At 42.1% G+C, this 25,232-nt stretch overlaps 2 protein-coding genes across 5 annotated transcripts in view; one reads left to right on the forward strand and one right to left on the reverse strand.

Annotated features, from left to right (window-relative positions):
• The window catches only part of ZNF706 (zinc finger protein 706), a 664,654-nt gene that overhangs the window by 229,718 nt on the left and 409,704 nt on the right, over positions 1-25,232 (forward strand). The gene's annotated exons all lie outside the window — the stretch shown is intronic.
• GRHL2 (grainyhead like transcription factor 2) overlaps positions 1-25,232 on the reverse strand; it is a 184,447-nt gene that overhangs the window by 57,304 nt on the left and 101,911 nt on the right. For both annotated transcript variants that reach the window (XM_050800695.1, XM_050800696.1), the window contains exon 8: positions 17,653-17,747. In XM_050800695.1, coding sequence (XP_050656652.1) covers positions 17,653-17,747 — 95 coding nt within the window. The remainder of the gene's footprint in view (positions 1-17,652; positions 17,748-25,232) is intronic.

A 25,232-nucleotide genomic window follows, 5' to 3' on the forward strand; every position in this document is an offset into this window, starting at 1 on the left:
GACATACACTCAGACAGACAGGAAGCAATATTAAATGTGGTCTTATCAGCTCAAGTCTCAACTAAGAGCCGACGTGATGGATTGTGAATATTTACAAGGGCCATTTAAGTGGGACAGCCCCACTAGATCCACTGAAATAATTGCTTACTGGCAATATACTATAATACATGGACCGAATTTTCCCTGGAGGAGTTATAAAAACCAACCACCCAGTAGAGATGGTCTTTAAAGGTCACATCAGACTTCACCGGGAGACACTTAGGCTGGATTCTCTCAATAGAGAGAGGTCCTTAGCAGAAGCTCTAATGGGCTCTCTAATTCCATTAAAAGTAAACAACACAAGAATCTGCCTTTTCTGCTACATTGTGTTGTCAGCTCCCAGTGAACCTATAAGGGAGGGATTTTATAATAGGGTTGGCATTGTTTTCCTCTTGCGTAGCTGCCTGACCCACTGGCAAAGCACAGTTTCAGTACCTGATGGTATCAATCATAGTCTCGCTGTGCTGCACTCAAAACCCAAATGGTTGAACTTTAACTGAAACTGGGGGTGGGGAGGAGTTTGGGAAGTCATGGAAGGACATTAAAACCTTAGCTTGGAGACTGATAAGCATTCATTTGTTTCATCTTGCAAACCCAACCATATCTCAGCTCCATGCACAGCAGGCAAATGTGAAAGCAAATTACTTGGAAGTATATCTACAAAGCACTTGTTTGTAAATATGTATTAGAGGGGCTTAAGGAAAAGGTATAATTTCCTCTACCAAATGTTCATCCAAATGTCACGCACAGAAAGTTATTTTTCACTTCGGTGGAAGCTTTGATTATGTAAAAGATGTATAAATGCCATAAACAATCTATCTGTCTCCCAAGCATTAAGAAAGTTACGAATGCGCATATAATATTTGTAAAACCTCACTTACTTGTTTTCCTATAATGCTAATAGCATGTAATTTATTTTTTAAGAAAGAATTCATTAGATCAGGTGTATTCAGGCAGATAATAGATACAATTTTAATTTTGTTATCAGTTCAAGGGTTGATTCAGATAGAAAGATTATTTCTAAATGTACCAAGATCTTTCCCAGAAATAGAAGCAGTCTCATGATATTTGGCATTTTTTTACAAAATCATTTGTTACATATGAATTACAATTCCCATTTTGTGTTTTCTACCCAAGGCAAGTGACTTTGCTGAAATTATAATACCCCTCAGGTGTACATTATGCATGCAGTAAGATTTATTAAAATAAACACAAATCAATGAGCTTTAGAATTGCTACATTAACTTGATTATTGACTCCTAAAGCTTTTTCTGAGAGCTTTCCATTAAAATAAATGGGCCTACCTTTGATTCAGAAAGCAACTTGGGATTCAAAAAATTGTAACATCTGTGATTTGATACAATATATTTATTTTCCTCTTTAAACAATTGTATTTTGCACTTTTAAGATGTTTCTCTTTAAAGACTAAGAAAGCTACTTATATCCTGATAATTGAGGTTGAAAAAAAATTCTTTTCCAAGAAATTGCACAGGATAAGCCTCTAAATCACAGGTACAAGGTATATATTAAGAAATAATCATTTTAACATTTTCCTTTCACAAACAATATATAACTATATAAATGTGCTTTTGCCAGATTCTTCACTCTTCCTTTCTTGGTTTTTAGAATTTCTACAGACAGCTTTCTCACATTTTACCTTTTTTCTTCCATTTTGATAGGATTGTATTTGTGTGCAGATGCAATGCCAAATTGAGACAGAAGATAGACTAAAAGTAGACAATATTAAAATGTGAAATCTCAGCTTTGGGCAACCATCTTTTTTTATGCATGTATTCATCAAATAGTGATTTAATGTCTTCTTTCTGTGCTTGGCATCGTGCTGGGAGATGGGAATACAGGATGTAAGACAGACTACCTGCCCTCAGGGAGCTTGCTATTTTGTTGAGGATATAAGAAATGCCTAGATTTCATAAAATGTACAATGATATAGCACTTTTAGGAAGTACTTTTTAAGAATGTTTATTTCATTTCTTCCTTTCTTCCTGATAAAATATTTATTTTCTCCTCTCAATTCTGCGGGTAGGTATGTATACACAGAGATGCACACTTGGTGGACTCACATACTCTACCATAGTTTCCCGTATTCTTTCAGTGCTCAATTTTTTGTTTGTTCTCCTTTCAGAGGCTTTGCTGCCTGCTGTGTGCTCTGCCTTCTGTGCTGTCCTTGCAGATCATCACACTGCCAGCTCCTTCTTCTCATTCAGATTCAGTCCAATGTCAACTCTGCAGAAATATCTGCCTTGACCATTCCATGGAGAGCTGCCTTTTACCTCTTCTTCCTCCTCCTCTCAACCCCTTGGCCCATGACCAGTGGCAGAGTCTGTCAAATTTCTCTTTTCTCCTCTCTTCATAGCACATACAATTACTTGAAGTTATCTTATTATTTATTTGCTTAGTGTTTAATTATCTGTTTGCTGTATGATGCTGAAAAGCCCTTAAGAGGAGGGTACTTGTCTGCTTCAAGCTCACTGTATTCCCAGTACTAGGCCCATGGTAGACAGTCAACAAATATTTGTCCAACAACTTAAGAGAAGATAAATTATTTTTCTAAACACAACTTTATCTATGTTCTTGCTTTCATAAGCAATACCTCCTAAGAGCAGAGATTAATATGAGTAGCTGAAGTCAATTTAGTACAGTGGAGTTAGCTGCTCTGACTAGATGTTATGTATCAACAATCATAAATTGAGCATCAACTATATATTAAGCATGAATATCTTCATCAATATCTATCTATCTATCTATCTATCTATCTATCTATCTATCTATCCATCCATCCACCCACACTATGAAGATGCTATATATAGAGGCCATGGGAAATACAGAAGTCTATCTATGGCAGGGCCCTACCCTCAAGGAAAAGGTGGGGGTCCAACAGTATTCACTGTTGTGGAAGGTATGTAATTAGATATTAAATTGAACACTCCAGACTCTGTTTGCTTTAAGAAGAGAGAAGGTCAGGCATGGTGGCTCACACCTACAATCCCAGCACTTTGGGAGGCTGAGGCAGGTGGATCACCTGAGGTCAGCAGTTCGAGACTAGCCTGGCCAACATGGTGAAACGATATATCTATTAAAAATACAAAAATAAGCTAGGCATGGTGGTACATGCCTGTAATCCCAGCTACTGGGGAGGCTGAGGCAGGAGAATTGCTTGAACCTGGGAGGCAGAGGTTTTAGTGAGCTGAGATCCCGCCATTGCATTCCAGCCTAGGTGACAGAGCGAGACTTCATCTCAAAAAAAAAAGAAAGAAGAAGAGAGCTCAACAAGGCAGCCAGGGAAGATTTCCCGTAGGAGTCTTGAGACAGGAGAAAGAGAGATGGAAGGGAAAAAAAGCTCATGCTGGCTCTGAAAAAATGTAGAGATCACCCTAATGGAAAAGGAGAGTTTATATCTGGAAAGTGAAGAAAGAACCTGAAAGGCAGGGAGTGGTGAGGAAAGAGGCAAATCAATCTGTTTTTATCACTGTGATCCAGTAATAAGCACTGAATGAGGCCAAGTGTGCATCTCTGAGGCCAAGGCAGATAGAGCTGTGGCCATAGCCTCCAACATCCAAGCTACAGAGAGGACAGGGGCATGAAGACTGAGAAAAGGTCATTGTGTTCAGTAGTGGAGAGCATCCATGCTACTTCCAGAGGCCAGACCAATGGAAGGGAGGAGAGGAAGGTGATTGCTGGGCAAGTGAGACAGGTCAAAGAGATGGAGAAGAAGCACCTCAGCTAAGGGAGGGATGGGAGCACCGGGAGCGGGCAGCTGGCCCAGCAGACGTGCACTTCTGAGATGAAGGAGGCGTCCACACGACAAGAGATGAGGTATGTAAGAGGCTGCAGAGAGGAGTGGCTGTGGGAGTCAAGAGCCTCAGAAGCAGGGAATAAAGGAGATCAACTCACAAGTGAAGTTTTATGAGAGGAAGAAAGAGCTTTCTCTGAAGCTGGAGGGTGAGAAGACATAACAGTGAGACAGCAAAAGAACTAACATAACTAACTCCATTTTTGTTTCAGGGGTCTTTACTCATTCCTACACATAGGCAAGGATGATTTCAGAGCACTGACGTAATATGTGAAGACAGCAGTCATGTAGGTTTTATAACTAATCCTGGGATGAAAGGGGAAGTATGTAAACAACTAACTATGTTTTGTTAAAGATTTTTAGGAGCATTGTGACCTGATCAAGGACAAGGAAGTTCCCAGCCTCCTCGGACACTCACTGCTGTCCAGATGTCTGCTGTCACTGGTTACCTCTTGATCTCAACCCCCTTCTTGTCCTCCTGCCCTTACTATTGAAAGAGCCTAAAGGTTGTACTGACCTATGATGGTACCTTAGAACATTAGCTCACCATCTTCTTGGTTATGCTCCTTTCTGAATAAACCTGCTTTTCCTTCCACCAACCCTTGTCTCTTGAGTCTGGCTTTCAAGTGGTGAGAAGCCAAACCTGGGTTTGATTATAATGAAAGTAAAGCAAAGCCAGAAAAAAATATCCGCCAAGAGGCTCAAAATGGTGTGCCTGGTGCAAACCCTAGCACTACAGCCTTGGACTCATTGTCTAACCTTTCTGGGCCTCACTTTCTTCTTTTAAATAGGCATAGCAATCCCTACCTTGGTACTGTGACACTTAAATGAAATAATATTTTTAAACTGTAGAGTGTCATGAACATCGAAAGAATTTTACTATCATCAACATTATCTCTCTCCGTTCAGACAGCTCGTCTCTCAGCTGGTCCTGTTCTTGAACTCCAAGCTCTCACCCACATGGCAGAGTCAACAAAGTCCTCTCCATTTTACCTCCCTGAATGCTCCTGCCTGGGTGGCCTCCTTAGCATTCCCAGGGTCCCCCAGTTCAAGCCCTCCTTCCTGTAGGATTACTACTTCCTCCCTCTATTGCTACCTTCCAGCCGGATTCTCTCCCTGGGGATTTTGTGAAGCTAACTTCAAATGATCCAAAGGTAGATGAGTTCTGATTTGCATTAATGGAACAAACATTTAATTAAGGAACATTGATTTAAAAACATTAAATCTCTCTCCCCACAGCACTTTGGGAGGGGTTGAATCCCAGGTATTGCTGGGGAGAGCACGGGGAAGTCACTCAGGCAGAAACCTTCACTGCTCTTCAAACTACAACAGTTTCTCCCACTCGGCTCTGTCATGAGCAGATCTTGCGAAGCAGCACATCGGGGTGAGGGAGACTTTTGACACTGCGTAATGAGAGATTGGGCTGCTTGGTGAAATAATGAGCTCCCAGGCAGAAGAACTTCAGTACAGATTTCCATCTCACTCGACTTTTTCAGCATTTATTACATGAAGCTTTTTCTGTCCATGTTTAATACTTAAAACTTGTTTTGAGTTCGCAATACCTGAATATGGTACAAAATCCAAAAGGCACAAAAGGGTAAACTGTGAAAATTACCTCCCTTCCTTGTTCCCCAGCCAGCCAACAATTTCTTGAGTATCTTTCCAGAAACACGTTATGCAAATGCAAATACACATCATTTCCTATTTTACACAAGAGGTAGCATAAAACGCACACAGGTCTGCATCTTGCTTTTTTCACTTAACAATAAAGTCTGAAGATCACTTTCTCTCTCTCTTTAAAAAAGCATGAAATATGGAATGACAATTTCTTCAACATTAGGTTGTTTCCAGTGTTTTCCTGTCATAAACAATGCTGCAATGAACTTCTTTCTACGTGCCTTTGTTCACATGTGCGTGTATAAATTTACTTCTGAAATTGCTTTCTTCAAAGCAAGGGCAGCCTTCTCAGCAGCATCTTTATAACAGGCGTTTCCTAATTTAATATGCATCAGAATCGCCAGGAGGCCTGGCTGAAACACAGGTTACAGGGCCTCATCCCCAGAGTTTCTAATTCAGTGGGCCTGGGTTGGGAGATACAAATATTTGTGTTTCTAACAATCTCCCAAGTCAGCACTGATGCTGCTTATTGAGGATCACAGTTTGAACAATCACTGCCTAAACCATTGGGCTTTGGTGGCCCTCTCTTGTCCTCTTTGTCCTCCTTCTCCTTCCTTCCTTCCCCTTTCTTCTTCTCTGCTCTTACTCACCACCCCTTCCTTCTCCTTCCTTCCTTCCCCTTTCTTCTTCTCTGCTCTTACTCACCACCCCTTCCTTCTCCTTCCTTCCTTCTCCTTTCTTCTTCTCTGCTCTTACTCACCACCCCTTCCTTCTCCAGCTCCTCTCCCTCTACATTTTCTAAAGTCCCATCCTTCACCCTGTTTTGCCCACCCTCCAATTCTCTCCACAGCAATCTCATCCTTTGTCATGACTTCTATCATCCCCTCTTTACAGCTAACACTAACTTGTCTCCTGAGTGTCACACTCTCCTGAGTGGCGCAGTGCCCTCTCTCCTTGTGCTTTCCAGGTTCTGCACCTTTGGATGCTCCCTTGTTCCCCACTGCACACTCTTCTTCCAGCTTCCTTATGTCTAAGTCCACCTGATCCTGAAAACACACCCTATGTGCCACATCCTTCCTTGTACCTTCCCGATCCCACAGAAAGAGGACCTCTCTACATGCTGAAGTACTTAGAACTAAGGTGTCGGGGTGTGTGTGTGTGTGTGTGTGTGAAAGAGAGAGAGAGAGAGAGAGAGAGAGAGAGAGAGAAATAAAGCAAATCTGGCAAAATATTAACAATGAGTCAATCTAGGTGAAGGGTAAGTGGTATCAAATGTATTAGTCTTTCAATTTTTCACTTGAAATTTTAAAAAATAAAATGTAAAAAAATAAATAATGGAGCTGCCTCTCTCTTCAGACCTTTTCTTCTAGCACTTTATCTCCCGTAGAGTCACTGTCACTTACCTGCCTTATATTTCAATTATTTACATCTGCATCTCAGTTCCTAGCCTAGTCCAAACATTCTCTAAGCGCAGGGATTCTGCCTGGCTTGTTTGTTCAGGACCTCCACCACCTGGCCCAGTGCCTGATATGCAGTGGGTGTGCTGCTTCACAGGAATGATTATTCCCTTGTCAGAGGTGAAAGGAGATATTACTACTAGGTCTTTCCAAAACAAAAAGGTGCCATGGAAAAAGCACATGCTTCAGAACCAGACAGCCCAAGGTTAGAATTCCAGTTCTACCATGCACTAGCTGTGCAACCTCAGGTAAGCTAGTTAACTTTTCTGGGCTTCAAATTCCTCATTAGTTACATGGAAATTGTTATTCACTTAAAAATATGAATATTGCATAATGTATATGGAGTGCCTGGCAGAGTGCCTGGTATAGGGTAATCACTGAACAAATATTAGTCATTGTGTATACATGCACACACAATCATTTTATGAAATCCAAGTATGCAGTCTAATTCTCTGCACAATACAATAGTTCTTACATGTTAATTACAGAGTCCTAAGCAAAATTCAGTCCAGAAAAAATTCTAACAAAGATCTAGCCATTGATACCTTTGGTGAGATGCCTTCCAAAGATTATTCCTTTTATATATGAATTAACTCCAGCTTTATAGCTTTTCCTAACATCCATTACCTTATAAAACTGGAACAAAGGCATGGCTTTGTTTAAGTTCAATACCAAAGACTCCAGCAAATGTTTACTTTTCTCTTGTAAGGCTTCCTTTACCCACACCACACCTCAGCAAACACATAAAAATGCCATTTGCCCTGCTTTGCAGTGTGCAATTCAATCTTTCAAGACCCCTCCTAGGAGTATCCCCCAACCCTATTTTTACTTTTGAGACCAAGGGATATGTTTTGTAATATTCTGTAATTTTCCACAAGATTGCCTATTTAAAATCAGGCAATACAGTAATTTAGGCAAAAAAATGGAATATAACTTTTTCTTGATCATTAACATCTACCAACCCCATATCATCCTAGACTGTCTTGTAAGCAGAAAAAGAACTCCCCAGTCAAAAGCACTGGGCTGCTGAGGGGTGCGGCCTGGGGAATAAGCAAGGTCATGAACCCACAGGGCACTCAGGAATGTAGTCGCCTTCAGACAGTCCTTTGGTTTCCATTTTCATCCTGAAAAACAGTACTTACACATCTTTCCTTCTCCTTTGGTATCCAGCAATGGAGTTCAGCAGAACAAGAACACTGTCCATTTAGGAACAGCCCTTCGGAAAGCATGATTCGTTAAGACTACCGGAACTTTAATTTTCAAAAGAGCTGGCTTGGCACACAATGGAGGCTCAATAAAAACTGATTAAGCAGTTTAGACCAAAAAGGAAGAGAGACAGAGGGAGGGAAAGGAGAAAAATAACACATTTGAGACAACTTAATGGATTAGCCATGATATGGTACTGAACACAAGCCGGACTTTCAATTAGTATAACCTTATTTTTCACCCAAAGAGACTGAATAATTTGCAGTATACGAGAAGTTAGAACACCTGTGCTTTCTCCAATTTATTCCTTTTTCATAAGCTATGGCCAAAGCCCTGCGGTTCTCACCATCTTATCTTTCAAGCTACTGAAATTGAGATAACGAGGACACAGAGCTGTTTTTCCTCTCTAATAGCAGCTGCTGGAGCAGAAAGCTAGGCTTGGCTTGCTCACCTTGAAAAGACAACACTGAGAGAGGAGGTGAGCGGAGGAAGTGAGAGGAGGAAGAGAGTTAGGTTTTCTACGGAAATAGTAAGCCAGCCTACATGATGGCTCTAGTCACATCTCACAACATGAAGCCAGTTCACTGTCGTCACCATGACCCAGGCCACATCAGATGCACTCCTAAGTCCAGGGCAGCTGTCAGGCAGTGCTGGGACATTTAAATCAACTTCATTTTCTCCCTTAAAAATGGATTTACAAATACAGATGAGAACATTTTACTTTCAACTTGCACTTCTAGTTTCCTCTCACCAGCCAGCTCAACTTAGCACATCTCTGTTTACCTCCCTGAGACAGGCTCTCAGTTCTTAGACGATATGTACTTGTTAGTATTAAAGCAAAATCCAACAGGAAGGCAATGGGGCAAAACTATTAATGCAAATAGGACCCAGAGGAAATATCAACATGTCTCCTCACCTTGCATTTTCCCACAGTTTCAAAAATTACATACACACCTCTTTCGTAAATCCAATGCATTTGAAGCATTCCAAAGAGAACCAAGATTACAGGAATCTCTCTTTAAAAGGAAAATTGGCTTATGTGTAAGTAGTCATTTCCAATTACCATCCTGGTAAACGTGAGGATTTGTTTGTTGGATTTCTTAAGTTGCACATGTAGAGTGGAGGGTCACCGTATGCCTCCTGCAAGCTTCATCTTCTCTGATCATAATCCTCATTCTTGTTTTGGAAATTTTTTAGTGCTGTGCTTCTTGCATGGTTTTGCAAAAAAAAAAAAAAAAAAAAAAAAAAAAAAAAAGAGCAAGGAATTGCCTCCACTATTCATAACAGAAGAAATATACTAGAGAAAGGTGTAAGGGATCGTGTAAATGAATAAAAATGAAATTCAGGATACCAGGGAAAGGAGCTGGAGAGAGATGGGAGAAATGAAGAATAAATGTGTAAAGGCATGGAGAAGAAAACACTGATATGTCTCAGCACTGTAATTGAAAGCATGCACTAATCTTTGCAGAGAATCTCACTAGTGTTAGGCTAATCAGCATGCAAATGCTCCATTGAAGAGTGCAAGGAATTTTCACTCCCACATCAGTTCCGGTCAATATGTATGATACAGACAGGTGATGTACCAGGGTAACAGAAGACGTGGATAGGGAGAGCCCTATGTGCTGGAAGTGCTGGACCAGCAGGCCCATTTTTGTGGGGAAGGAGAAAGTGTGGCATGAGGACAGGGCAGGTGGCAAAAGCAGGGGGGCCTGATTGATCTGCTTTGCTTGAGGAAATGGGGTTAGCCACTCATTTTCTTTCTTTCTGGATGCGCACAGTTTGTCCCCTATAGATTGCTTGAAGAAGGAAAATCATAGCTTGCTTTGGTTTAAACAAAAATCAGATTTCTCTCTATCAGGATAGTCAACAGCATGGGCTCTGGACTCATAGGGCCCTGAGTTCTAAATTCACTTTTTCCATTTGCCCAATCTTGCAGGACCTGATACGTTGAGAGGTCATATTTAGTGGAATCAGAATCTGAGAGGCCCAAGAAGATTATCCATGATGCCTCTTAGACTCTTGCTCCCTTCCCCACCTCCATTGGGTTTCAGCCCTGCCCACCTCCAATCTCATTAGGAAAATTTATTAACAGAGATAAAAACAGATGCCTTCGCCGGGCGCGGTGGCTCAAGCCTGTAATCCCAGCACTTTGGGAGGCCGAGACGGGCGGATCACGAGGTCAGGAGATCGAGACCATCCTGGCTAACACGGTGAAACCCCATCTCTACTAAAAAATACAAAAAACTAGCCGGGCGAGGTGGCGGGCGCCTGTAGTCCCAGCTACTCGGGAGGCTGAGGCAGGAGAATGGTCTAAACCCGGGAGGCGGAGCTTGCAGTGAACTGAGATCCGGCCACTGCACCCCAGCCTGGGCGACAGAGCAAGACTCTGTCTCAAAAAAAAAAAAAAAAAAAAAAAAAAAAAAACAGATGCCTTACTTTGTCCTTGGCCCTTTCAAAAACTGCAACAACTTCCTGTCTGGAAGGTCCTCCCCAATCCCAAAATGCAGGAAGAACATTTGCTGATGCTCTAACAAAGCAGAAGGGTAGACAAACCAATACCCCTAAGTCCTCTCCTGCAACTCAACACACAGCGGAAGGGGGGAGTGGGATACACATGGCTCAGGAAAGTAATCACTCTGCTTCTGAAAACAGAGGCACTGGCCTAGAAGGCAGCAAAGAATAACCCTGGGAGATCAGAGTTTTATATTATTGAATTATAATGGACTTTTCTAAAAATCATAAAGATCGGAGATGGCTAGTAGTAGATTTATTTGTCAGCATGATTATTTAGTGTGATAGTGAGAGGTGACAACGTGCTAGCAGCCCTCGCTCCCTCCCGGCGCCTCCTCGGCCTCAGTGTCCACTCGGGCTGCACTTGAGGAGCCGCGCGGGGTCCTCCAGCACCGCCGCGCTGCGCTGGAATTCTCGCTGGGTCTCAGCCGCCTCCCCGACAGGCGCCGCCCCCTGCTCTACGGTGCCGCCTGATCCCACCGACCACCGGATCCCATCAACCGCCCTATCCCATCAACCGCCGGATCCCATCAACCGCCGGATCCCATCAACCGCCCAAGAGCTGAGGAGTGTGGGCTGAGGGGCAGGGGACTGGAGGGCAGCTCAGGCTGCAGCCCCCCTGCAGCATCCACTAGGCTAAGCCAGCTGGGCTCCTGAGTCAGGTGGGGAGTTGGAGAACTTTTATGTCTAGCTAAAGGTTTGTAAATGCACCAATCAGCACTTTGTGTCTAGCTCAAGGTTTGTAAACGCACCCATCAGCACCCTGTGTCTAGCTCAAGGTTTGTAAACACACCAATCACTGCTCTGTGTCTAGCTAATCTAGTGGGGACTTGCAGAACTTTTGTGTCTAGCTAAAGGATTGCAAATGCACCAATCAGCACTCTGTGTCTAGCTCAAGGTTTGTAAACGTACCAATCAGCACCCTGTCAAAACGGACCAATCAGCTCTCTGTAAAATGGGGCAATCAGTTCTCTGTAAAATGGACCAATTGGCATGATGTGGGTGGGGTCAGATAAGGAAATAAAAGCAGGCTGCCCACGCTAGCGCTGGTAACTAGTTGGGGTTCTCTTCTCTTCTGATTGTGGAACCTTTGTTCTTTTGCTCTTGGCAATAAATCCTGCTGCTGCTCACTCTTTGGGTCTGCGCCACCTTTATGAGCTATAACGCTCACTGTGAAGGTCTGCAGCTTCATGCCTGAAGCCAGTGAGACCAGGAAGCCACCAAGAGGCATGAACAACTCCAGACATGCTGCCTTTAAGAGCTGTAACACGGTGGAGGTCTGTAGCTTCACTCCTGAAGCCAGCGAGACCACTAACCCACCAGAAGGAAGAAACTCCAGACACATCTGAACACCTGAAGGACAAACTTCACACACACCATCTTTAAGGACTGTAACACTCACGGTGAGAGTCCGCGGCTTCATTCTTGAAGTCAGCGAGACCAAGAACCCACCAATTCCGGACACAATGGTAGTGAACAGTTTCAGTGAATCCTGAACTAAGGTCATTCTAAAAGGCTTGGAGGCAGAGCAATTTAAAAAAATATTCATGGAAAGAAAGCTTTTTTAAACCTTATGTATTATAAACCAAGGAAGGGTGAAGCGTAGAGACATGGAGGAATTGTTACAGTGTTCCAGTGAAAAAATCCGAAAAGGAAACATGTTCCTGAAAGTCAGTGCAAAGCACTAAGCATCTTTAATGCTCAAGTAATTCTTCCCTGTGGTCACATGAGGGAGGTCTTTGTAGCACATCAAGATTGGTTTAATCTTAAAATCATTGTGAACAGAGAAAACAGCCCTGGACGAAAATAAGGGGCCCAGTTTCAAGACTCCTTAGAAATCTAGGAGAAAAGGAAGTCTGTAATTAGGGTTTGCTGCACTCTGCTCGGGGGGTGATGTCATCACTTGGAAAAGGCAGTGCTCGGTGCCAGGAATCTGAGCTCACAGCCCTTTAATAACTCACTAGGGTCTGGCGTGGGAATTCCTCATCTTAGGGATTAGTGACCAACAAATCTACTACTTAGGTGCCAGTGTTTGGGTAAGGAGAGAATGAAAATTTAAAAATTCTTGTAAATGGGAGTCATGTGAAAGAATATGACACAGAAGTCCTCCCATTAGGATCATATGGATGGGATCTTAATCTACACACACACATATGTGCACACACACAGTTCCCATTGTTTTGTGGCTTTTTTTTTTTTTTTGAAAAAAAAAAAAAACGGAAGTAAAAAGCCAGTTACTTGGGTGCCAGGGCTAGAATCTGGTGGTCTGAACCCTTTTCAGTGCTCTTTCTGCTGCCACACACTGGGCCCTGCCCACCATCAATTTCCAAGCAGTGACAGTGTGGACACTCAGAACCTTGTCCACCTGGATATCAGCAGCCCAGGGACACCTGTTCACACTACACAGGCTTCCAGACTGCAGAGACCCTGAGGACAAAAGCCGATCCTGTTGGAGACTATTTCTGCTGCAAAGACTCTGTGTCACAACCAGCAAAACGGGTTCTGGGTTGAAGAACTCTGCAATAGTTCTGCGAAAATCCGCCTGCAACGGACACTGCAAATCTGGAATTAATCCCCAAACCTCGTTTTAACTAATAGCTTTAACACCTTCCCTGGGAAAACATTTTCCTATAATTTAATTAAATTAAATGATTAGAGTTTCATGTCTTTCCTTTTTTTCTGTTCATGCTAAATGAGAGGTAGAAATAAAATGTAAGTCAGCAATGAAAGAAAATGTATGCTTTGGAAAAATCCATAAGCCTTATCATCAGGTCTTGATTATAGATCTGTGGCAAGAATACCAAATACTGGATTGGTTTTTTTGGTTTTTGTTTTTTAAATAAATGCATCAAAACCTAAATATCCAAATAAAAACTATCCTTAACATAATCATCTTGGGAAGACATACAGGTTTCTCCAATGATGCTGCCATGGCTTTAAAGCATATTTAGAAGGTCTCCTCTGATATGGCCGGCTCCAAAGATGATATATAAAACTTGGTGACAAAAAAACCCTCATTCTTAATCCTCAGGTGGTATTATCCAGCTTGTTGATATGTATTCACATTTGGATCGAGGTGGTTTCTGGTTTTTTTTTTTTTTTTTAACATCTTGAAAGACCAAGATTTACCACTGTTGTGAGCATTCAGAAGAATGTCACAGATTCCCTCTTCAGCAGTGGGGACACAAATCAGTGCCTGGCCTGCTGCAGCTGCAGCACCATGAGGACCAGGCCAAAGGAGCCAGGGAGCCAGGGAATGCTGGTGGCCTTGCTTGCCCCATTCCTCTGAGCTCCGGGCAGAAAGACTGAACCTACCTACGGCTTCAACTTGCATTGTGTCACTACCCTCCTAAATGCTGAAAGGCAGTGAAGAGCTAATCTGCATATCAGTTGCCTGGGGGGCATAGTTGGGCATGAAAACTCAAATGTTCACCAGGGCTAGGCAGGGAAAATTCCAGAATGGAGAATGCTAGAGAAAGCCATAAAGAGCCCAGTACCTTATTAGAGTCACTCATCACCTTGCAAACACTAGGGCTTAATGGTTGCCAGAATCTTCAATTATCCAAGAGACTTAAAAACCTGGACTTTTAAAAATAATAATCTTCTGATTATTTAATGTGGGCCAAAAAATGTTAAAATTTTAAATAGAAGTACAAAAATGCATAACACACACATACATATATGCATTCTGTGGACCATCTAAAGGCTGCAGGCCACAAGTTTGCGTCCTCTGGACATACAAACTAAAATATCATGTGATACTGAAAGGGCCTGCTGCCCTGAAGCCTAGGAAAGATTTGTGTGCAGATGTTACCAATGGGAATTTGAAAGCAAATGCAACTACTCGTGACAGATAGGTCCGCAACAGGAAGATCACAGACACTTCCACTGTGAGAGGGATGCCTTTTACTTCTTGCTTTGTTGAAAACCTTTTTTTCAACAATCATGCAATTTTGCCTTTTGTAGTCTGCTTATTATAAAATCAATGATATTTTAGAGAAATGCCTTAGGCTCCGCAGATTTAAAAAAATCCTCTCAGCCTTTCTAATGAAGTAGTTTTAACTTTTATGGTTTCTCTTTAAAAGCTCTTCAGTAACTAACACGGGAACAGGAAACCAAACACCTCATGTTCTCACTCATAAGTGGGAGCTGAACAGTAAGAACACATGGACACGGAGGGGGAACATCACATCACCAGGGCCCGTGGAGGGGTGGGGGTCTAGGGAAGGGAGAGCCTTAGGACAAATACGTAATGCATGCAGGGCTTTTACTTCTTGCTTTGTTGAAAACCTAGATGATGGGTTGATAGGGGCAGCAAACCATCATGGTACACGTATATCTATGCAACAAACCTACACGTTCTGCACTTGTATCCAGGAACTTAAAGTAAAATAAAACATTAAGTGCTCTTCAGTAGTCTGGAGAAAAATATTTGGAACTTTTTTCATTACTTACTGATTAACCCAAACCTCAAACAATTGCTGCCACCAAGTAATAGTCACTTAAAATATTATTAATGAAGCTAAACAAATTTTGCAACATAAAACAATGCAATATAAAATATCCTCCACTGTCATTTTTCAAAGCATATGTGAGCTTAAACTTGTCTGCTCTGAGCAACATGGTTCATACACATGCATACTCACATGTACACCCACATGCACAGGCACACACATTTAGACAAGGAAAGTAAGCTCCTGCTTATGGTGAATGAGTGGTATGGAATGAACTGGGCTGGAAGGTCAACTCAACTCCACATTAACTATCTCATTGGTTTACTACAGAGCCTGAAGCTTCCATCATTAAACTGTCCCTTCTAGGTTAGGCATTTCTATAAAACGTTCCTATTGAAGCAGAACAGTTAAAACATTCACCCACTAGCACTCATTATCACAGATTGCGTGATAATGAAAATTATGGTAATGATTACAGCTCATAGTTATAGCTCGCCTTAACATTTGTTTTGTTGTTGTTGGTGGTGGTGGTGGTGGTGGTAGTGGTGGTGTGTGTGTTTAAGACAGGGTCCTGGTCTGTTACTGAGGCTAGAGTACAGCGGCATGATCATGGTTCATTGCAGCCTTTACTGCCTGGGCTTGAGCAATCCTCCCACCTCTGCCTCCTGGGTAGCTAGGACTTCAGATGCATGCCACCCTGCCCAGCTAATTTTTATTTTTTATTTTGTAGACATGGGGTCTCCCTACTTTACCCAGGTTACTCTTGAACTTCTGGCCTCAAGGATCCTCCCACCTTGGCCTCCCAAAGCGCTGGGATTACAGGCATCAGCCACCATGCCTGGTCCTTTAACACTGATAAGACACTTCCATTTTCTTCCCAGGGACTCTGACATAGGCCCTGCCTCTCCCTGGTCACACTGTTGCTCAGTTACTGTTTCCCAGGCCTCCCCTCCAGAGCACTGGATCATCCATCGTGGTTTATGCCCTCAGCATGATGCTGGCTGCAGTAGAGACATTTGGAAATCTGTGTGTTTGTCTGCATGCCAGAACCGAGGCCCAGAGAGGTCAGATAACTTGCTCAGGATGACTCAGTGGCCATCCTAGTCCTGTGCCGTCACACAGACTGCCTCTTACTGATCAGGTCCAGCAGTCTAGCCTCTGAGAGAACAGGGAACGATGAGAAAGGGCAAGCATTGGCTGGAATAAGGAGGCACTAGGCAGGAATGTGGGAAAGGTGCAGATAGCCCTGAGCACAGGAGCACAGTGTTCTCAGGAGAGGGGAGGGGCAGGGAGAACGGGGCTCAGGTAGCCGAGGAGATTAATAAAGTGCCAAAAGCACATGGCTTGGGCAGGAAACTTTAAATGAAGGAGGAGTGGACCTTAGAGACACATATGCCTACAGTTCTGTGTGGGACCAATCTCGCACCCCACAGCAAGGTCTGCTTCCTTTCTGGGAGGCACTGAGACTGAGCCACAGAAACTTCTCCAGGCTGTACGGGCACTCTATCACCATTTGCCCATTTGGGCTGCCTTTCTCAGGCCTATTCTACATTGTTTTATACTTGAGTGAAATGAGACACTGGGCAATTCTTCTTCTGTAGCCGTGCCTGCAAACTCCCAACCCATTTCCTTTCTCACCCAGCCTTCCCCCTGCGCTCAGACAATAAAGCATTGACCAGAGCAGTGTACATTGACCTTTTCATTTGCTTGAAGACAAACTCTTCTAACACCCACCTAGATGGTCCAGAACTAAACCAAAAAACAAGCTTACGTTTCATCTGGCACCTTCCCATGAGTGCAAAATAAGAATCAAGGATCAGAAGCGAAGGAACACAGAAAGGAGAGTGGGCAGAGCAGAACGGTTTGGGGTTTTCATAAAATCAGAGACTCGTGGCCGGAAAGCAAATCTGCCTTCTTTTATCCAAACTGGTGCAATGGTGGACGTCTCTCTCAGGGCTCACTTCACCACAGATTTTGCCTTTGTACTTCTTAACCATTTGTGCACCCCGAAAAACAGAAGAAGGTTAGTGAAGCAGCCAACATTAAACAAGTGGCTGAAGGTCACACTGGTGGCCACACTTCCGTCAGTAGAGCTCAGGGACCTGCAGCCTGCTTCCTGTATTCCATCCTTCAACCAGCTTAAGCCTGGTGGGGCTATGGGGTCAGCGGTCTGCCCAGTAGCTTACCTACGAACACATCAGCTCTGAGTTCCTCCCTGTGTCTGGAGGAGGCTGCACGGAGAGGCCTTTGGGGAAATCTGCACTGCAGAGAGAAAAGGTTTTCTGGCCTCATCTTCCCAGCTGCAAGTGCTAAAATGAAGCCTGGGGCCTGAAGGATTTGGGTGGGACATGCAACTTGGCTCATTACATTCCACAGGAAGCCACAGAGGAGCACGCTCTTTTTTCTCCCTTACCCTCCGCCAACGCAAAAGATGAAAGGTTCGTTTTCTTTTCAATACGAGGCTACCAATAGAGGCTTTTAAAAAAGAATAAACTGCAGAGGATGGGCACGTTATTAGGAGGTATGAACAATGAATCAATGCTATTTTGTCACTCACCTTCGCCTCTTCATTCACGTCCCAGGTAAAGGAAACAGCATTATACGCAATCTCTTCGATGTTTCCAATCGTATTAAAGCTCTCCTTGTAATCGGCTGTAACATTAAAAAAAAGAAGCTTTTAAAGCAGTAAGAGTGACTCGGTGACATGTACTGAACCATCATTTTCCAATGGGTAAATTTAAACTTTGCTTATTTTTCTAGCTATCTCCATGCTAACAGTTAAGGATTGGTGCTCACTTATGTTCTTTTGCTAATACTTACTCTGTAAGAATGTAAGCGTGTTCCTCTTTTAAAAGAGTAAAACTAAGCAAACCAATGTTCTTAGCTAATTTGTTCATTAGTTTCATATTTTACTAGTTTTATAAAATTATTAAGGTTTTCTCTTTTCTTCCAAGCCCCATGTCACCTACCCACTCTCCCTCCTGCTCACTTTTCTGTCACTTAATTTTGCTAGAAGTACCAGGGTACTCCATACAGAATTTTTTGTAGAACAGAATATTCTGTTTATCAGCCAGGCAGTGTCATCAGGACTTTAGTTAAAAAAAAAAAAAAAAAAAAAAAAAATTCAGGAGACCACAGTAAAGTTTTTTAAAAATTTCTTTTTAGGGCCAGGTGTGGTGGCTCACATCTGTAATCCCAGAACTTTGGGAGGCCGAGATGGAAGGATCACCTGAGGTCAGGAGTTTGAGACCAGCCTGGCTAACATGGTGAAACCCTGTCTCTACTAAAAATACAAAAATTAGCCGGGCATGGTGGCACATGCCTGTAATCCTAGCTACTTAGGAGGCTGAGGCACAAGAATCGCTTGATTTTCTTGCCTGGAAGGCGGGGTTGCAGTGAGCCAAGATCGTGCCACTGCACTCCAGCCTGGGTGACAGAGTGAGACTCCATCTCAAAAAAAAATCTTTTTGGACTTAGCTATGGAGACTTGAGTTAATCATACTTAGTTCACTATAAACATTGGTCTATTCAAGGCCCTCTCTTATTTTACGACTTTATTTGGTTACTATATATTTCTTTTTCTTCCTATTATCCTTCCCACAAATGCAATAGCTATAAATATGTTAACATATATCCTTATGGAATATATTGGTTTGATTTGCCTGTGTACATAGCTTTAATTATCATAAATTCTGTCATTCTATGACTAAAGTTGCCAGATTGGGCAAATATTTGGGATATACTTATCTTTAAAATGTATTCATTATTTATAAGAAATTCAAATTTAACTGGCACCCTGTATTTTATCTGGCAATCCACACTAGACCTTTTCAGATCTAACCTTAGTGCTAGTTGCATGCCTGTTTCTAACTGTGGCTGCAGGGACCATCGACCACAGTTTACTTATCCCCCATCCCAGAGATGGACCCTTCAGTGGTCTCTGCTCTCTGGTACAGACAACTCTGTGATAAAAATTCATATTCCTGGGAGCTGAACCGATGGCTGATCACATAAAAAGCTCCTAAATGTGCTCTTCAGGACAGCCCTCCAGACTCAGTCTCCAGGATGGATGAGCCAGTGCAGCCTCCCACCAGAACTCTATTTCCCTCTTTGTCCCTACTTTCTTGCCAATCTGATGAGCACAAGGCAGCATTTCACTGACAATATATTCGCACTTCTTCTACCACTTTTAAGTTGAAACATCTCTTCTCACACAGGATAGCCAACCAGGTGTCTCCTTACGGAGACTGCTTACTAATGTCCTTTGCCGTGCTTCTGTGGTTTCCCCCATGGAAATTTTAAAGCCAAACTACATGTTTACATTTTAAATAAAGCACACACTTCAATATAAAAGCATGTGTGGCCACCACAGGAGAGTCAGAGATCATGAACAAATAAGAAAAATATTTAAAAGCAACCACAATCTTCTTATCCACAAATAACCAACTATAAACATATCTGTGGTACACTTTATCCTTCCTATCTTTCTCTCTGCTTCCCTTTCTCAAAAATATGTAAACATTTTATACAGTACTATAACAGTTATTTCTTAATGTATTTATTTTTGCCTAACACATCATCAGCATCTTCCCATGTCAATAAACTGGTATAGAATTACTTTTAATGGCCAAATACCACTAAATTGAATTATGTGCCACGACTTTATTTTGCTTGTCTCAGCCAGATGATGTCCAATACTTTTCTATTTCAAATAAGGTTTTATTTAATTATCTTTACAGCTAAAAATGCATATACGCTTAATTGTATTTCATTAATATATATTCTCAGAAGTGAAAGTAGCAGGTCAAAGAAAAAAAAAATTTAAGGCTTTTAATTCATTTTGTCGAAGTGTTCCTGCAAAAGTTGAAACAGTTGATGTTCACAGCAACAGTACACGTGTTGTTGTTTCCTCAAAATGTTGCTTTCCAAACTGATATGCAAAACATGGTGACTCATTAATTTAATTTGTAATTTATTGATTGCAAAGGAGGTTGAACCAGTTTTCATTTTGTTTTTGACTCTCTGTATTTATTTTTTTCTCTTTGTTTCATTTATTTATTTTTTTTATTTTTTTATTTTTTGAGACAGAGTCTCACTCTGTCACCCAGGCTGGAGTGCAGTGGCGCGATCTCGGCTCACTGCAAGAGCTGCCTCCCGGGGTCAAGCGATTCTCCTGCCTCAGCCTCCCGAGTGGCTGAGACTACAGGCACCTGCCACCACGCCTGGCTAATTTTTTGTGTTTTTAGTAGAGACGGGGTTTCACCGTGTTAGCCAGGATGGTCTCGATCTCCTGACCTCATGATCCACCCGCTTCGGCCTCCCAAAGTGCTAGGATTACAGGCATGAGCCATGGAACGCGGCCCTTCTCTTTGTTTTAAAAATGTATTTATTTATTACAACACTTCCTGCTCTGTTCTTTGCGTATTTTTTTCTTAGGGTATTCAGTTTTCTTACTGATTTTGAAATAAATAGTTAAAGCTAAAAGAGAAAACAAAAAGCAAAGAAAAACAATTTTATATCTTTCAAATTTAGAACAAGGTTATACGACTATACTTGGGATGATTTTAAATATAAACCTGTGCTTCCAGCAGGCCAGCCAAACTCTTAAAATTTTGAAGAGAAAAGAAGACCATTGAATTTAGATCAACTGAAGTCCTTGATTCTTTATAGCTAATTATTCTAAAAGATAGTCTTGCAACTTTGAAGTTTTAAATACACATTTAAAAATAAGCAGCTTTTAGGTGAATTGTAAAAAAGAAAGCAAATGTTATATCTAGAAATAAAGACAAACCAAGAAAATTTGGTCAAACATGTATCCTAGCTCTCATGAGTTACAACATTATGAGGTTTTATTTCCCATAGCTTCTCCACATAAAAAATGTCTTCCATAAAAAGCATATTAGCTCAAATAAGGAAAGAATTTCAAAAACAAATGCAATATAGATCCAAATAAAATACTCTAATCTTGTTCAAGGTCCCTGTCAGTTTCTATCACCTTCACTTAATCAACAAATGTATTGAGGAGTATTTACCATGAGCCCTCTATGTGCCAGGCATTGTCCTCATGCTTGAGAAACAGCAAGAAACAAAACTAGGTCCCTGATCTTTTGGCTCTTTCAGTCCCAGAGACAGAATATAAATAAGTATATAGATAAATAAATGAACAAGACAGTTATCCTTAATCTGCTTTTTTATGCCCAAAACAAAAGGATAGTAAGACTACTTGTTATTGGGTGGTTCCATTACCTTGTATATGTCCTTCATGGCATATACAAGTATTTTATTTATTAGTTTACTATTTATCACCAGCATTTCTCATTAGTTGTATATGTTATATGAGGGCAAGGAACTTATCTTAAATACTGCTGCTTTCTCAGTGCTTAATATCATACTCATAGGATGTGCTCCATAAGTTTGTTCAGTGAATGAATGGACAGATCCTTAGGCATTCTAAACAAGCAAGATAACTAAGAGACTAATGTCATGTACTCCTCTCCAGCCTTATACCGTACAAGAAATGTCTGCTCATCTCTACCCTTTGTGTTCAGTCTCTACAGGTGGTACAATAGCTTTGCTCCCACTTCACGACTGTCAAAGTCTTCCAAGAGACTAAACAGCTGATGCAAACCAATGTGACTTCGTCCACATGCATAGTTGTCTGACAAATAAAATGCTAATAGTTGTGCCTCCGGTTTCTGAAAGCTGGGTGAATGTCCTTTGGTGAGTGTTGTATGCTTAAGAGTTTATGGCCAACGGTAGGAATGGAAACTCAGTGACCTGGTGCTGAGCCTTCCTCAACTTATTTTCTCAAGAAAGTTTCTCAAACCCAAATGTTGTCAATTTTGACAGCTATAGTCAGGAAAAAGCATAGTCATGAGCTGCTCTGCCAGTTTCCTTGAGCTGTCATCACTAATTACCATAAACGTGGTGGCTTTGAACAACAGGAATATTTTTGCTCATAGTTCCAGAGGCCAGGAGTTTGAAATCAAGCTGTGCCATGCCAGCAGTGTGTCACTCCAATCTCTGCTTCTCTCTTCACATGGCCTTCTCTTCTGTGTCTCTGCATCTGTTCCCCATTCTCTCTCTCTCTGTCTCTCTCTATTTTATTTATTTATTTATTTTGATACAGACTCTCGCTCTTATTACCCAGGCTGGAATGCAATGGCTCACTGCAGTCTCTGCCTCCCGGGTTCAAGTGATTCTTCTGCTTCAGCCTCCCCAGCAGCTGGGATTACAGGCACCTGCCACCACGCCTGGCTAATTTTTTTGACATTTTTAGTAGAGATGAGGTTTCACCATGTTGGCCAGGCTGGTCTTGAACTCCTGACCTCAGGTGATCTGCCTGCCTCAGTCTCCCAAAGTGCTGGGATTACAAGTGTGAGCCACCGTGCCCAGACTGTTCCCCCTTCTAAGGATTTGTCATTGGATGTAGGGCCCACCTTAATCCAGAGTGATCTCATCTTGAGATCCTTAATCACAATCTGCAAAGATCTTTTTCCCAAATAAGGTCATATTTACAGGTTCTGGGAGTTAGGACGAGGACATATCATTTTCGAGGGTCCCTCTCTACCTCCTACATCTGGGATTCCTTCCTGTGATTAGAACTCATGTGACCTGAGTGAATGGCTTCTTTTTGCAATGATAGTTACCATAGCTAAAAAATAATCATCCCTCTTTAAACGAATTATAAAACACATCATTGTGAACATATTGAATTTCAAATGGACTTTTTTTACCCTAAAAAAAGTGACAAGGCAACATAAAAACTACACATTTTAAATACTAGTTTGTAAACACAATACTAACATCTACCTCGTGAGGATAAGTGAAAAAATAGGAAAATGGCTTAATATTTTCCAAAACAGGCATGATGCAACAATATTATTATTGGCCGAAACAGGTTTTAAAAAATTATGCTGGCTGGGCGTGGTGGCTCACTCCTGTAATCCTAACACTTTGGGAGGCCGAGACAGGCAGATCACCTGAGGTCAGGAGTTCAAGACCAGCCTGGCCAACATGGTGAAACCCCATCTCTACTAAAATACAAAAATTGGCCAGGCGTGGTGATGGGTGCCTGTAATCCCAGCTACTCTAAAGGCTGAGGCAGGAGAATCACTGGCACCCGGGAGGTGCAGGTTGCAGCGAGCTGAGGTCACGCCATTGCACTCCAGCTTGGGCAACAGAGACTCCATCTCAACAACAACAACAAAAAGAATAAAACCATGGGGAGAAAAAATGGGAGTCTTTTTAATGAAATAAGAGTGAACTTGATCTCATTGTTAATGTCATATGCTGCCAGTGATACAGCCAAAACGTTCAGGGTCTTCTCTAAGGCTGTGTATGTCCTTGGAATCTCAGAGTGAAGTGTATGGGAACACACGGAAATTCTCTAGGGACCTGCTAGGATCCTCCCAAAGCAGAACAAGTGTTTCCAAATTCCCATGGCTGACAGGCTTGAATGGATATTCTATAATGGTGCTTCTCAAATGTTGCAGGGCACCAGAGTCACCTGGAGGGCTTTGGTAAAATGCAGATTCTCCGCCCACTCTCAGAGATTCCGATTCCATAGGTCTAGAATGTGGCCAATAATTTGCATTTCTAGCAAGCTCTCAGGTAGAGCTGATGTGGCTGGTCTGGGGACTACACTTAATACTGTTCTATGGCAAATGGAAATGCCAAAATAATTAAAAGGAGCAATTTCATTATTGGATTATTTTGGTGCATTTGGTTCACTCCACACAGTATTAGAAAGTGCTATATTTGGCCAGGCATGGTGGCTCGTGCCTGTAATCCCAGCAACTTGGGAGGCCAAGGCGGGCAGATTATGAGGTCAGGAGTTCGAGACCAGCCTGACCAACGTGGTAAAACCCTGTCTCTGCTGAAAATACAAAAATTAGCCAGGTGTGGTGGTGCGCACCCATAATCCCAGCTACTCAGGAGGCTGAGGCAGGAGAATTGCTTGAACCCGGGAGACAGAGGCTGCAGTGAGCCGAGATTGTGCCATTGTACTCCAGCCTGGTGACAGAGCAACACTCTGTCTCAAAAAAACAAATAAACAAAAAAAGTGCTATATGTGTCATTAAGGTCCTAAGTCAACTATCAATGAAGTCCATGTGAGAGTTCCTCTTCGCTTCTCAGATTTCCCTTCTTAGGAGGACTAAATACCAATATGGGAGGACAGGCAGTTACCTGCACAGAAAGATTCAAGCACCACCTGCTTCAGGATGTCTTCTTATTCCTATGCCTGGAAGCTCATCCTGAAACACTCCATCCTTTGGATAAAGACATTGTCATCTCCTGGCATTAAAGTGCAAATGCTCTCAGGATAATAACTGCCACAGAGAACTTACAAGCTCGTGCCAAGCCTATGTGAAGCTTTTATCACCTCTGCTAATCCTGGCAACCACTCTGTGAAGCAGGAATCAGCATCTTCCTCCCACAGAGAAGTTAAACTGTTTGTGGAAAATCACGTAGCTGGTAACAAGCCAACCTGAGATCTGAATCCGGGTCTGCTTGATGCCAAAGGCCACACTTTTAACCACTGCCCATATTCGTCTTGCAAATTCAACAATACATTGTCAGCAGATATTGGGATCAGAGTATGTCCTACAATGGCTACTAGTTTGTTGGGAAGCACTAAAGGAGTGTAACCTTGATGAGGCAAAGAGACTGGACATTTTGGGATCATTGCAGATTCCTTGACAAGAAGGACAGGGTTGGGGTGCTTCAGTAGAGAGGAGACAAACAAGAAAGTATCTCCATATACTGCAAGCACTGTGAAGACTGAAAGAAAAATTCCAAAGTTAGCCTTTCTAAGAAAACAAGAGGTGTCTGTGTTGGGGAAATGATGATAAACTTTGCAGTGCTTCAGCAAAGGGCTGCTGAGGATGTGTGAAAGTGCAATGCTTTGTGTTTGTGTTTCTGGCAAGTTATATTTGGCACAGAAATTCTGGGATCCAATTCTATTTGAATTGTTACGGTGAATCTTTTTGTTATCTTTTCTATTTTTTATCTTTTGCATATAATCACTGGCCTGTTAATAGGTTTTTAAATTCAGACTTCTGGAGGCTGAGCTTTCTTCAGACTGACTGGAGGTGCAAGTGTGATTCTGGAAATCCCGTCAAAGGCAGTGTTAAT

Source organism: Macaca thibetana, chromosome 8 (genome assembly GCF_024542745.1).
Source record: "Macaca thibetana thibetana isolate TM-01 chromosome 8, ASM2454274v1, whole genome shotgun sequence".
In the NCBI taxonomy this organism is placed as follows: Eukaryota; Metazoa; Chordata; class Mammalia; order Primates; family Cercopithecidae; genus Macaca; species Macaca thibetana.